The following is a 13,045-nucleotide window of genomic DNA, read 5'->3' as shown; positions in this document are numbered from 1 at the left end:
CTCGGAATGGCGCATACCTCCACCGTGGCGAAAAAGGCCCTATCTCGCAATGTTAAGGAAAGTCCTAAAAAATTCCTGGATCCACAGCTTCATAAACAAACCAGCAAACAGACATGAGTGAAAACATAACCTCCTTGGCACAGGTAACAATACAACAGACACCACTAGATGGCTCCATCGTCTCACTTTAACTCCTGTCATAAGGGTAACAAAAGGAAATGCTGATCCTAACTTTGAGGACCCAGTTTTGTCCAGACACAGTTTCTCTCTGCCCAGTCTTTTTGCTGGATTTTCTTTGTATGAATACAGCCATCAATTTAAAAGTCACGTCTGTAAATACAGAATTAAAGCACTAATATTATACCACTAGTATTATCTAGTTTTAAAGGACAGACATTATACAAGTTTACCTTAATGCTGTGGATAATTTTGAACTCTTTTTTTCTGCGGTTGTCTTTCTTGTTATTTAGTAAGAGAATGATGGACCACTGTTTAGCCTGTTTGTGCTATAAAATGAACAAAACTATCCAAAATGTATTTATTACAAATCTCACTTCAGAGTATTTCCATGAAACTTTTTTTTTTTAACAAAATATGCTATTATTTGCAGTTAACACCCTTTAAAATAGTGACTGTCATTCCTTTGAGATTCTGATTCAGTGTTTCCATGAAAAGATTTCGTCCCTTGTGCTCAAGAAAAGATGTAATGTTTAACAAATTCACTCTTGTTGACCACTGTGACTCTATGTTTTGGCAAGTCTAGGCTTTTGGATAGAGACAGCAATTTACATGACGTTATGTCCAGGGATCATCTGTTTCAACAGTTTAACACTGTTGTGCACACCTACACAGCCACTTGGATCTAGAGAGAGACTCTCCCTCACTTATCGTCATCTTTATGTTCTTCTTTGTCTCTTTTCTGTCATTTCCTTGGGAGAGGATGGAGAGATCATCAGTGTGTCTGCGTGGGTGTAGAGCAGGAAAAAGGGGAAAACCAAATATTTAACGGTTGTTGTGGTTGAGGACTGAATGTCGCTGAGATAGACCATATGCTGGACGTTCATTTGGACTAGTCTGTTACTATCTGCTCCAATCTCCAGTACTGCCCAAACTCACCAGAACATCCTGTCATTGTGTCCTCCTCTTCCTCCTGTTTCTCGTTCCTTTTCTGTCCCGTATACTGTCTCATAAACAGCAGTAAGGCGTTGATGTCCAGAGAAAGCTGGACCTTTTCTGTAGCCAGAGGACCTTGATAAATTGTGGAGGTATGAAACTTACAGGGTTTCTGAAGTTCATATTGTTCATATTTGTAACCATTTCTGCCATTCGTAGCAGGCAGTACAATATTTCTTGGCTCACAATGGGACTTTGGTGTAGGACCACCAATGCAGATCAGTATGCAGTGCATTATTGCCTAAAATTTGTTATGAGATCAGTTAAGCTTCTTGGAGATCATCTGATTTTATGTATTTTCCAACATCTGTGTTGACTGTTCAACAAATTAAGTACCTCTTCAGAATGTACATCCCATTCAAAACAAAATTTGCATATACACCATCGTCTGCTTTAAAAACATTTCTCCAAGAATAGTTTAGGGAAAAGAATCCAGTTTCCTCAGAAAGTGTCCCATATAGGTGGTTCCATTTTGGCTGTACTCATGTTTTTATTCACTTTAGATGGTCTCACCACATTCAGCCCTTCAGGGGTTTAAGGTGTGATTTTGAAATAAAAGAAGGTTAAGAAATTGCTGCTAAATATTACCAGTAATAAATAATAGTTCATAACATAGCACACACCTAAACCCAAACAAACCACCATATGTACACTGGTAGCTCAACAAGTGTCGTGGTTTTGGCTATGTATTTTTGAGGGGAAAAAATGACTGCACATCTTCCGTCTGATATACAATCCAGCAGCCGTATGTACGGCCAAAATAATAGCAGACGTTTTTGTCTGAATCTGACCTGCATTGTTTTTTATAGATGCATTAAAAGTGCATTTGGTAATCCGTACTAATGGAAACAAGTATTCAGAGGAGCACTTTCACAAACTGTGAAATGTTCAAAAATGCCAGAAAGAAAAAGTATCGAGACTTTAACAATCCAGATATGTGCTGTGCATCCGTGGGAACATCAGCACCACCTGTAAAACAGGCCACCAAAACATTCAGTGATTAGGAGAAGCTTAACAGTATTTATTTATGGCATCACACAAAACTTCTGTACATGTATATATTTATGCAGGTACATGTTCAAAAATAAAGTTCATAATACAGACACTGTCTTCGGATGTCACTCTATTTGCTATAGAGGAAAAACTCTTAAGAAGAAGTTTGTCTGACATTTAAATCATACATTAATTGCTCCTCTTGTACGTTAGGATACAGGTACATCAGTTGACATTAGGTAGCAGTAAACATTTTTCGTTACAGGAAGTCAGAGGAGCATGGATGCCAGTTCAATCACAGTCTTTCCTCATAATCTCACTTTCACACCAGTGTCTCCCAATACAAGCAGTCTTCTACTGCTGAGATAAGAGATAAAATGCCTTGCTCAAGGACACCTTGACAACTGTTTATTGAGATAGAAGACAATGTCGCTCATTCAGTTTCCCCAGGCACATTCTCTCAGCTGGTCAGGGGATTTTTCGAATTGCGACCATCTGATAACAAGCCCACTTTTCCAAACTCTGAACTTCTGTTTTCTCACTTTGTTGTTCCCTGCTGTCTGTCACAACGTGCCCCATACAGCATTGTCTCACTATGGCTAAGTGTGTTTTAATGACAGTGACCTTATCTGGTGTTTATTTAAAGAGAGTGCCTCTGCTACATAATTGTCAGCCGCCATCTTCTTACTGTCAACAGCCACCCAGTGTTTGTACCAGCTGGCTTTTCACAGTCTTAAGGGATCACTTAATATAATGAAGTAGGGGGCCCATGTCCTCCTTTACTGTGTTTTTCCACAGTTCTGGATTAAGTATGTTTCCTCCATTTAAAGATGACAGACACGCTTACCCTTAAAAAGACACAGGGAACAAGCTGTAGCTGCCGAGTGGGTGTTTTGAACATAGCCCTCATTTTAAAGTGCTGGGACAGAGCCCATGCTTTTTAATATTGCGTCAGCCTTTTCTAACAATCTTTTATTGTTTGGCGTATCACCTTTATACTGTTGCACAGTCACAACCAGTTCCCATGAAGGGGCGCTGCAGATGAGAACAGCTGATATGGGAAGATGAGACGAGCTGACAGCGACGTGCGCACATGCCCGCTCAGTGAGGTCCGTACTGTAGGGTCTGTAGTTATGGGTACGATCAGTGTCAACAGTTAAACAATAAGGAGATACTGAACACTGATCTGTAAATCTTTAACCAAAGACTCGATAAATAGGGACCTTTGATTTAAATTGGGAGTTAGGTGTTTTTTTAAGTTTTGAACAGGCTGTTCCTGTGCATGTGAAGCTGCGTGTACAAGCTTGTATGTAATGTTAGCATTTGTTGAAGGTCTATATTATTTCTCTCAACAAGGTCATTCAGCTGATAAGAAGTTTTGGAACTTTAATCACCTCGGTGATCCCTTAACTTTTCATTTAGCACCATGATCAGGTCAAAATTTAAATCTATCAAACACTTACTTTATGACCAAATACCTGCAAAACTAAGTACATTCTAATCAACCTCTGCAAACAAAGATCTGTTAGCATTTTGCTCAAGTACAGCCCCACAGAGCTGCTAGCATGGCTGTAGACTCTTAGTCTTGTTTCAGCTGTAGTATTTGTGGATCTCACCGAAAGTACACCAACACATCATCCACCACACTATGTCGGTATGAATTGTAGCATTCCTCTGGCTCACCCAGCTCTTAGTGGTGCCACTGACGCTAGTAAGTGATACAATTTATGATAGAACCATGTAGAGTAAATACTTGGATGGCTACTTGCAATAAAGTAAGTTTTATTACTTTTCAAAAGTTAACATACATTCTTTAACACTCCCAAAAACTGCACAAACACTGTATGCTCCTATTCCCTGATGTTTTCAGAAATTGTTTAACCTGAGAGATCACCACTGTTTTCAGCTCTCTTAATTAGATGTTGCCAATCCTGTTATTTTAGTACAGATTCGACAGAGGTCACCTCAAGTTTCCTGACTGTGACGTCAGTGCCTCATTTAAACGACCCCCTGGAGAGAATGAAAACAGATAGTTCCTCTGCAAATGGAGAGAGGGAGAGACATAGAAAGACAGAAAGAGGGATAGGTGGATGGATGGATGGATGGATGGATGGATGGAAAGCTGTGCCCTGTTTTTGTCCAGTCCCAAACAACCCAGCAGCGACCACACCCTCTCAGGAATTCCTGCTGTAAAATAATTCATGTCATGTTTTTAAGGAGCATTTCAGCCTTATGATAACATGAATAATGTTTTGTTTTTATTGTCGTTGTTGTTTTTTTACCTGAAACACCCCTATGTTGCATAATGGGATGTATATAGATGTATATGGAGCTTAACACAACCATATTTTCTATGTATACATTTATTTTTACATTAGCAAATATTGTTTTTGTTGACTGATGTTACGTGCAGAGTAGTAATCTAGATAGTGTTTAATAGTTATACAAAAAGTACATTACAAGATGAATAAAAATAGATAAATATAAAGTTAATCAAGGGGAACAAATATTTTCACAAGACAAGAAAGAGGTTTATGTGATGAATGTTATATGAAGTAGGGGTATAGACCTTGGCTTGGATTAGTTTTAGTCAGTTAAGTTAGCAAAACATGCTTACAACCAAAGGTAAAGTGGACAGAATTGCTAAAAAAGGCACACAAAAAAAACAACTGCACACCTGAGTCCAAGAAAATGCAAAAAAAAAAAAAAAGGTTTTTCTTGATCAAAATGATTTGGAATCTAAGCTGAAATATTTCTTATTTTATTTTTATTTGAGTGAATTGTGTGAGTCTGCTTGCGTATCTTCATGTGTGTATGAATTGCTAGCCAGACGGCTCTGTACGCAGCCAATGTGCTTTGGCTCGGATCACTCCTGGATTCTGAGAAATACTTGAGTTTCCACTGTGAAGACAGTGTCCCCTTAACATCAGACACAGAGGGCTTTGTATGTTTGCTCTGACTGTTTTTTATTGTTTCATCTTTCAGTAAAAACACAAGGAGCAGTGTAGCTGGTCATGGGCCATTCGTAACATTTTACAGTTCCCCTTTGTTTAATTTTTGTCTGTTTATGTATGTCCAGGAAGGGTCAAGTCAGCCTAAAGCAAGCCCCATCAACAGGCCAGCTTCAACTTGTCCAGGCAAAGGCAAACACTTGATTAGCCACTAAAATTTGACGAACGGCTTACGGGTCACAAAGCTGATCTGTGCCAGGGTTACACACACGGAGATCCCCACCGACCTCCTTCTCCTCCTTCTCCCCTATCTGTCTGATAGTATCAGCCAGATAGAAACACTGATCTAGGGTCAACACTGCAGTTCAGTCTCTCCAGTCTTTTCATTACACGGCTTTTACTTCAAAGCACTGCAGCTGATACAGATGTGTGTTTAGAGGCAGATTCAAAGCAGCAGTTGTCATATCACTGTCAAGAAGGTCAAGAAGATGTCATTAGGGACAGCAGTCATCATAGTTTACATAATGGCAATGCATACTACATTATTTGTGGATAATGAGTATTTTGTGTCATTTGTGTGCCTGAAATGGCAATGTATTTCCAGAAGATGAGTTTCACATCTGTCCTTAGGAGTGATAGATAGTGTTTAGAGTAAGAAAAACTGCAGTGTTTCGAGGATATTTTGCTTATTTTGGGTTAGAACTAACAGCTACTAAGAAAATGACCCTCCTTTGGCCTTATTGTCTCTGTTATATGGCTCTTAGACAAAATTGTTCCCTAGAGGCGCCATAAAACAGACAACAGCCAACTCTTGTATCTTAATTTTCTGCAGTTTCAACCCATATTTTTTCTTTCCTCTCCTCCGCATGTAACCTAAGCCACTCACCAGAGACGTGACTCAACAAAATTTGTTCTACTTCCTTCCTTTTTATCACGAAGGCAATGAAATGGACACCTCCTACTGCTCTTACAACCCCATAACCTAGGCTTTATGTGTGTCTGTTCGAGGCAGGTCAGAAGAATGTGGTAGGGACCGTGAGTGGCCGCATTCAGGAGGAAGGGCATTAACATGCCTGGACAGGGAAAACTGGAGTGCAGTAGGCGTCAGAGGATTGTTTTTACCTCCTTCTTTTTCTTTGCACTTTTTCACCCTTGAACTACTTGGGTTCATACTGTTGTTCATCCCTCTTTGCATACCCCTTTTTCAACCAGAACTAACCAGAACTCACTGCCAACAGATACTCTAACATCTATTCTAGTCGTAGGCTGGTGAGACAAAGCTGTCTGTGTTGCACAGAGGATTCCCCTCTGTGTGTGTCACAGCTGAGTATCAACCTGGAACCTCTCCCTCTTCTCTAAAACTATTATTACATGCCACGCTGTTTTCTCTGCCCTGATTTCTCTTCCTCTCTCACCTCCCTTTCCATCCCTCCCATCTTCTCAGTTGGTTGATGTTATAAATAGTGGACAGTGGAATGTAATTTTGGAGTTTTGCTCTTTTTGAGTGCTTTTGATTACTCATTGGTTCTTAGAAACACATTTCTAAAGAGTCAACATTTAACACTCGTGTTAAATAGGTGATGGAACAAAACAGCAGATTACTGCGGTTGAGTCCTGTTTTGGTATTTTTTGATGTAGTTTCAGTGTTGTATGCTTTTGTTCAAGAAATGGACAGAGAGAAGTAGTCGGTGCAGAAAGAATGCGTCTGTCACAGGACAAAGGCAGGTCGGGAATGATAATGCTGGTCCGAGAGAGCTGGGCTTATCCCAACCGGCAGTATGGATTTCCTGCCTGCAGCCTCCTTTCAGTCAAAATCTACCACACACACATACACACAGAAGCCACTGACAGAGAGTCTGTGTTGCTGTCGTTACTGTTTTATTGCTCTGTTTATGGTACTGTGTGACTTGACAGTCGTAGCCTCCAACTGCTGCAGCAGATTGTTTGATCCCTTATGTTAGCTTTATTCTTACACTGCATTACATTGGTGCAGATATTATAATATTAAATTAAAAAACATCTTCAATATCTGGGAACCACTGAGCTTTTAGTGTGTTATACTTGAGGTTACTATCTCTTAATTTCAGGTTGCATTAGACCTTGTGAGCAATGTTATAAATCCGTGAGCATGACTGCTTCAGTGCAGTATGTGAGTTTTTCATGCATGTGATGCATGTGAAGATGTATGTTCATTTTTAGCCATGATAGCAGCGTGGGGTGGCTATGTCAGTCCATCACTTTCAACAACTATTGGATGGATTGTCATAAAGTTTGTCCAGACATTCATGGTCCTCAGGGGATGAATCTGAATGACTTTACTGATCCCCTGACCTTTCCTCCAGCGCCACTAGCTGCTTGACACTAGTGGTTTTGAGTGAAATGTCTCGACAGCTACTGGATGATTGTCATGCATTTTGGCACATACATTCATGATCCCCACCGGATGAATTGGAATAACTTTGTTTAACTTTTGCTACTGCTTTCAATAGGTCAACGTGCTAATTTTGTCAAATGCCTTTATGACCAAATACGTGCAAAACTAATTAACTCCAATCAGCTGTATATTGTGTCTATTGCTAAATTGCAAATGTGAGAACGCTGACACGCTACACTAAGGATTTGTCCTCAGACAGTTTGAACTTGTTTTGGACAGTGGTTATGTTTTATATGCAGACGGTATTCAAGATACTGCCTCATTTTCTGCAATATTTATTATTTATACATAACAAGATCAGGCATATCTCTGTAATCATGTATCTATAAATAAACATAATCCCAGATTGTCTGTATTGCTCCACTAATGATATACAATTAAGTTTGTTGCAGCTACATAGGAAATGGATTCCAAAACTTGGTCAGAAGTCCCCTTGCCTTATAATGTAGCTTATTCTACAACTATCTGAAGTGGTTTACAGACCATCTTCCTTCAAAACACAAGTATTAACATTTCCATAACAGATTCTGTGTGATCTTCTCTCTAGCAGGAAGGCTTGGAAAAGGTTAAGGTTGTGCATGTAAACTTAGCCGGTAAATGTAGCTACAGCAGTTGAGCTAGAAAAGAAGAGATGAAGAAGGAGAGAAACAGAAGAATCAGAGTAAGGGAGGATTGGTGATACATTCCCCAGTAGGCTCATAGTGTTCTGGCGGTTAATGATTTTGTACCAGCTCCCTCGCAGACATACTGAGGGTGGCTGTTTTCTATTGTATCGCCATGGAAACATTAAAACATTTCAATATGTTCGGCATGAGTGAACTAAACTATGAGTCATTTCAACCCCTCCCAACAAACCAGTACACGCATACAGTATGGATTCCCCAAACTCACACATGCACACACACACACACACACACACACACACACACACACACACACACAACTAGGCACAACCTCATCACACACAGAGACATCAGGAATCATCTCACATTTGTAGCTGTGCAACAGGTCAGACTTTTTTTGGGGGAAAAGCAAGTTAACTTTTAAATCTTGGGGTGATAAAGGCAATCTGGCACATGATCTCAATTCGACACAATATTTAGTGTATTAAGCAAATTCGCTCCCCGTGTATTGATTCACCCTTTGCTGAAAAGGATTGTGATTTTTCATCATGTTTGCTCTTAACATAGAGCAAGAGGCTGCGGAGTAGCACTGACAGTATATGATGTACTTGAGGGATGAAGGCCATTAAAGTTGCAGCATAAGAGTCATATGTTTTTTTCGAAACTCTGGCCGACCTATCATAGGACCTATCCTTAGGTCCTATGCCAGAAATAGCCCAGGAATCCCAGCAGACAGGTAATTTGTCTGCCTCATGTCAGGAGCTAAATGAAGAAGACTGTAGATGAGGCAGACCTTGTAAATGTGACAGCACAAGAGTTAGATAATATATCTTATAACAAAAATGGTACCTATGACTTTATGGTTGAAAATGACTTTCTACTTATCAAGAATCAATAGTGGCCACAGCTGAGAGAATAGATGAGCATTGTGACTGGGGTAGTCACTGATTTCAATCTCTGGACCAACTGGATATATGGCGTGAGTTTAAAAACTTCTTGTCTCTCGTAACAACTATTGCCGGGTGACGTTAAGCCAGGTGCTTTCTGGGGTTTTTATTGCTTTTTATTGTGTTTATTAAAGCTAAAAACTAGAGCTTGAGCTAACAAAGTAAAATACAACACATTATTATTATTATTATCATGCCTGCATTTTGCATGGGGGTGTTTTACTTCTCCAGTGGTACTTCTGTTGGATCTCTGCTTGGATTAACAGACGTACTCCCATGATGCTGTTTGTTTGTGTTTGGGGCTACAAGAGGTTTGGAGGTGGCTTTTTTTTGACAGTTTAGTTACTGAAAGTGGTTAATTGCTTAACAATAACATATATGTTCTGTCTACATTCTTTGGGTAGAGATATAACAATTATTACAAAATAATGTGCTGTTCCATTAGCATAGAATATACCACAAGCTGAATGAAGGCTCTTGTTGCTAATTGACAAATTGTATTGTAGACTGTAGTCACAGGTGTGTCTCAGTCTGCTCCCTCAAGGCTATGACTCCTCCTCCCCCTCCTGTCCTCCTGGTTCCCCTTCCCTTCCCCAGTGGTCCCCCCCACATTCAAACCAGATGAGCTAGTCCTACGACACAAATACACATATATCAACTCCACCCACTTCTGTCAAGTTTCTCCTACCACCCACCCACACACACTTGTACTTCTATCTTTGTGAGGACATCCCTAGCCCCTTGCCTTAACCTCAACCATCACAACCAAATGCCTAACCCTAACCTAAACTTAATTCTAAGCTGAACCCTAAAACCAAGTCATAACCCTCAAACAGCCTTTTAAAGATGTGAGAAAGATAGAAGTACAAGTGTACACACACACACACACACACACACACACACACACACACACACATTATACACAGTGATGCAAGCTTGTCCTGTCCCCATCACAATATCACAATGACATTTTAAATTAACTTCAGATTTCAGTGGCAGAGCTTCTATGTTGACATTGAGTACAACTGGGCAAGACTTAAAGGTCACTGGCCCCTGGTTTCTCGCCCTACCTGCCTAAGTTTGCGCGTGTATAATTTTTGACAAGGGGTATCGGGTTTCCACCTGGTTGCACAGTGACAGGAAAGAACCACTCCCTTTTATCTGCAAAAATAGCTGAACCTTTTCACCTTTGCCAGACCACCTTTTAACACTGGACTGTGTAGTAGTTTCCCTGGGAACTTTGTCATCAGATTTCTTTTTTAATATCTTTTTTTTTTCTTCAAGAGAAAACTACACTAGAATAACGCCAGGCCTGTTGTCTCGTATTGTCTCATAATATGGATACACTGATCCAAGGTGTGTATTTTTCTTTCCTAGTTGCCATGATGATTCGTGACCCAGTAGTTCCCCTCCTGAGGGAGACTGGGATGACTGCACCTGATCCCCGGAAAGGAGGCTAGGAGAAAGTGCAAAACGAAAGCCAACTGCATGACAAGGAACTACTAATGTCCTGTGCATTTCAAGTAAAGGACTCAACACTGAAGCTGAAATACTAAGTCCCAGCTGTTTAGAGTGTGAGGAGAAGCAGCCAGCACTGGAATGGAGTGTGCAATTCCTAACAGCACAGTGAGAGATGGGAGGAGAGGCTGGCTCTAACACAGAGGGAGGGACTGACTGTTCAGAGAGCATGGAGCTTCATTCACTCTGCTAAACACACATACGCACACACATGCATACACACATGCTCCGCAAGGCTGTTCGTAGGCTGAGAGAAAAGAGGGGAGCGGAGGAGACGGCAGCACGTTCGCTGAGTAAGTTGTATGCATGTCTGACCATTTCACAGCTCATATTGTGCATTGTTTGTTAATGTGACAATATGTAGAGGAATTGCATGTTTTCATCTGGGTCCTTTGTATGTATGTCTTTATAAAGTAAAAAGTATGCATTCAAAGTATTTTCCCCGTCAAATTTTATTGTATTAAGCTTCTTTCTCCTCTCCAACTCACCCATACACACGTTTCTGCTGATGTGAACCACATGTCACACATGCATGCACACACACACACACACACACACACGTACATAGAGGTCCAGCTCCCCTCCCTGGGGCTTCTCCTCTGCAAACACAAAAATGAGAGAATAGGAAGAGGGAGAGTGGGGGCGTACAAGTGAAGGGAAAACTTTAGTAGGACAATGTTGAAATGCTCTTGGTCTTGATACATTGTTAACAGTCAGACTGGTAAATTTTCTTTTTATCCTCACCATTTTTCACCATTTTTACCTTTATATTTTGTAATAATCCTATGTGATTTGACATATTCCAATTAATCTTCCTATTCTAAATAATCTACTCTTTTCAAAGTCTGGTTCTTGCTTTCTCATGTTAATCTGTCCTCCCTCTGGCTTTCTTTTTCAGCCTTTTTTTCTCTCTTTCCATCTCACCCTGTCTCTCTCATTCTGCTGATCTCATTGTTGTCCCAGGTGGTGACAGACAGGAAAAACAGAGACACTGAGCGAGGCCAAAGAGGGACAGAGGGGTTCATCAAACCCTGAAAAGGAGGGGAGATTTAAGATCCTATTTCCGACCGAAGACACACTGATTTAAGTGGAGTTACCAGGCCTTAGCTCCCAGGACCAACCTCCAGGATGTCCCGGAGGAGGTCTACAGGTGACCTGGTGCCCAGGGACATCACTGAGATCTTAGCCCGAGAGGCAAGGGCTCAGCGTGGGCAGAGGAAGCCGGGCAGCTCCCTGGGGCAGGCCTTCAGCTGGTTAAAGGGGAGCCGGAGAAAGAAGAACATCGGCAATGGACTGAACCGAACTGGTACTGGTGTGACAGATGTCAAACTGGGAATTCACAATCATGACCCTGCAAAAGGTGAGTCGTATACTAGACAAGAAGAATCTGACATCCTGACTAACATAAAAGACTTAAAATGTCAAGACCTTTGCACGTTTACAATATTCTTTGACCATCAAAGGGTCATTGAAAGTTGAGTGTGTGAAATGAGATTAAATGGCAGCTAATGACAGAAATGTAAATGGATTTTATTTTTTAGATTGTATTCATGGACACAAAAAAAGCATGTTTTAAGTATAAATCTGAAAATATAAAATTAGATAGTTAATCTGTGATATCATTATTGCTGCACGAAAAATATTCTTACATTAACAATGGACCCCCGGCTATGTGGAGTGTTTTATTGTTAACTTTACTGTTTTGGTTCACTCTCACTGCTTTCATGAAACCCATTTTTAGCCACAGCAGGCAGCTGAAAAAAAGTCGCTGCACGCAACTTACCCAGAACCAAACAGCAGACAGACAAAGTTAGCGACCAGCTGGCGAGCACAGAGGAGCATTTAGCAGCCAAACAGCCGGATATTTCCCTCATGTGATGGTGGAGACGTAAACAGAGCCAAAAGGAGCAAAAAGGAGCTCAAATTCAGCAGGTGGCCAGAAACACAACTCCAAGTTTATACTAATGTTGCCCCTTGTCTGGTGGATGTTCACAGTTTTAGTTTATACATTTGCCATAACAACTGAACTAATAATATGTCAGTGCTTTGTTCACAGCTTGTTGTGCTGTGCCCAGGTGGCCAAAATATCTATTAGTGCAGGTTTTTAAAAAGAAAAACTTGAGATGTAACATAAACTTAATATAATTTCATTAAACTGCTAGCCATTTTCAAACCAGGAAATGTATTCTGTTCATTAGTAAAACTACCAAGGTTATTGTCTCTCTGTCACCACAGTTGCTCTCAAATAAAAAAGAAAGCATCATCTACAGAAAATCAGCCTGATATCAGTCAGAGTTTCTGTTTTTGTCTCTAATAAGCGGGGCAAGTTCTGTCAGGATGGATTACTTGTCAAGGTTCAGGTTAGATGAGGATTAGTGTTTTGAAGCCATGGTTTGTTTGTTTGAC

The 13,045-nt window shown here is 40.5% G+C and overlaps 1 protein-coding gene across 4 annotated transcripts in view; it reads left to right on the top strand.

Annotated features, from left to right (window-relative positions):
* Positions 1–10,835: 10,835 nt before the first annotated feature.
* kiaa1522 (KIAA1522 ortholog) overlaps positions 10,836–13,045 on the top strand; it is a 36,876-nt gene continuing 34,666 nt past the window's right edge. For 2 of the 4 annotated variants that reach the window (XM_040121586.1, XM_040121582.1), the window contains exons 1-2: positions 10,836–10,932; positions 11,538–11,999. In XM_040121586.1, coding sequence (XP_039977520.1) covers positions 11,768–11,999 — 232 coding nt within the window. In that variant the 5' untranslated portion in view covers positions 10,836–10,932; positions 11,538–11,767. Of the gene's footprint in view, positions 10,933–11,269; positions 11,361–11,537; positions 12,000–13,045 lie in introns of those variants that run through there. The other 2 variants (XM_040121585.1, XM_040121583.1) reach the window with 2 other exon arrangements.

The sequence above is a fragment of the Xiphias gladius genome, chromosome 24, assembly GCF_016859285.1.
Source record: "Xiphias gladius isolate SHS-SW01 ecotype Sanya breed wild chromosome 24, ASM1685928v1, whole genome shotgun sequence".
Lineage (NCBI taxonomy): Eukaryota > Metazoa > Chordata > Actinopteri > Istiophoriformes > Xiphiidae > Xiphias > Xiphias gladius.
The sequence above is the reverse complement of the archived record's forward strand: the minus strand, read 5'-3'. Positions and strand labels throughout refer to the sequence as shown.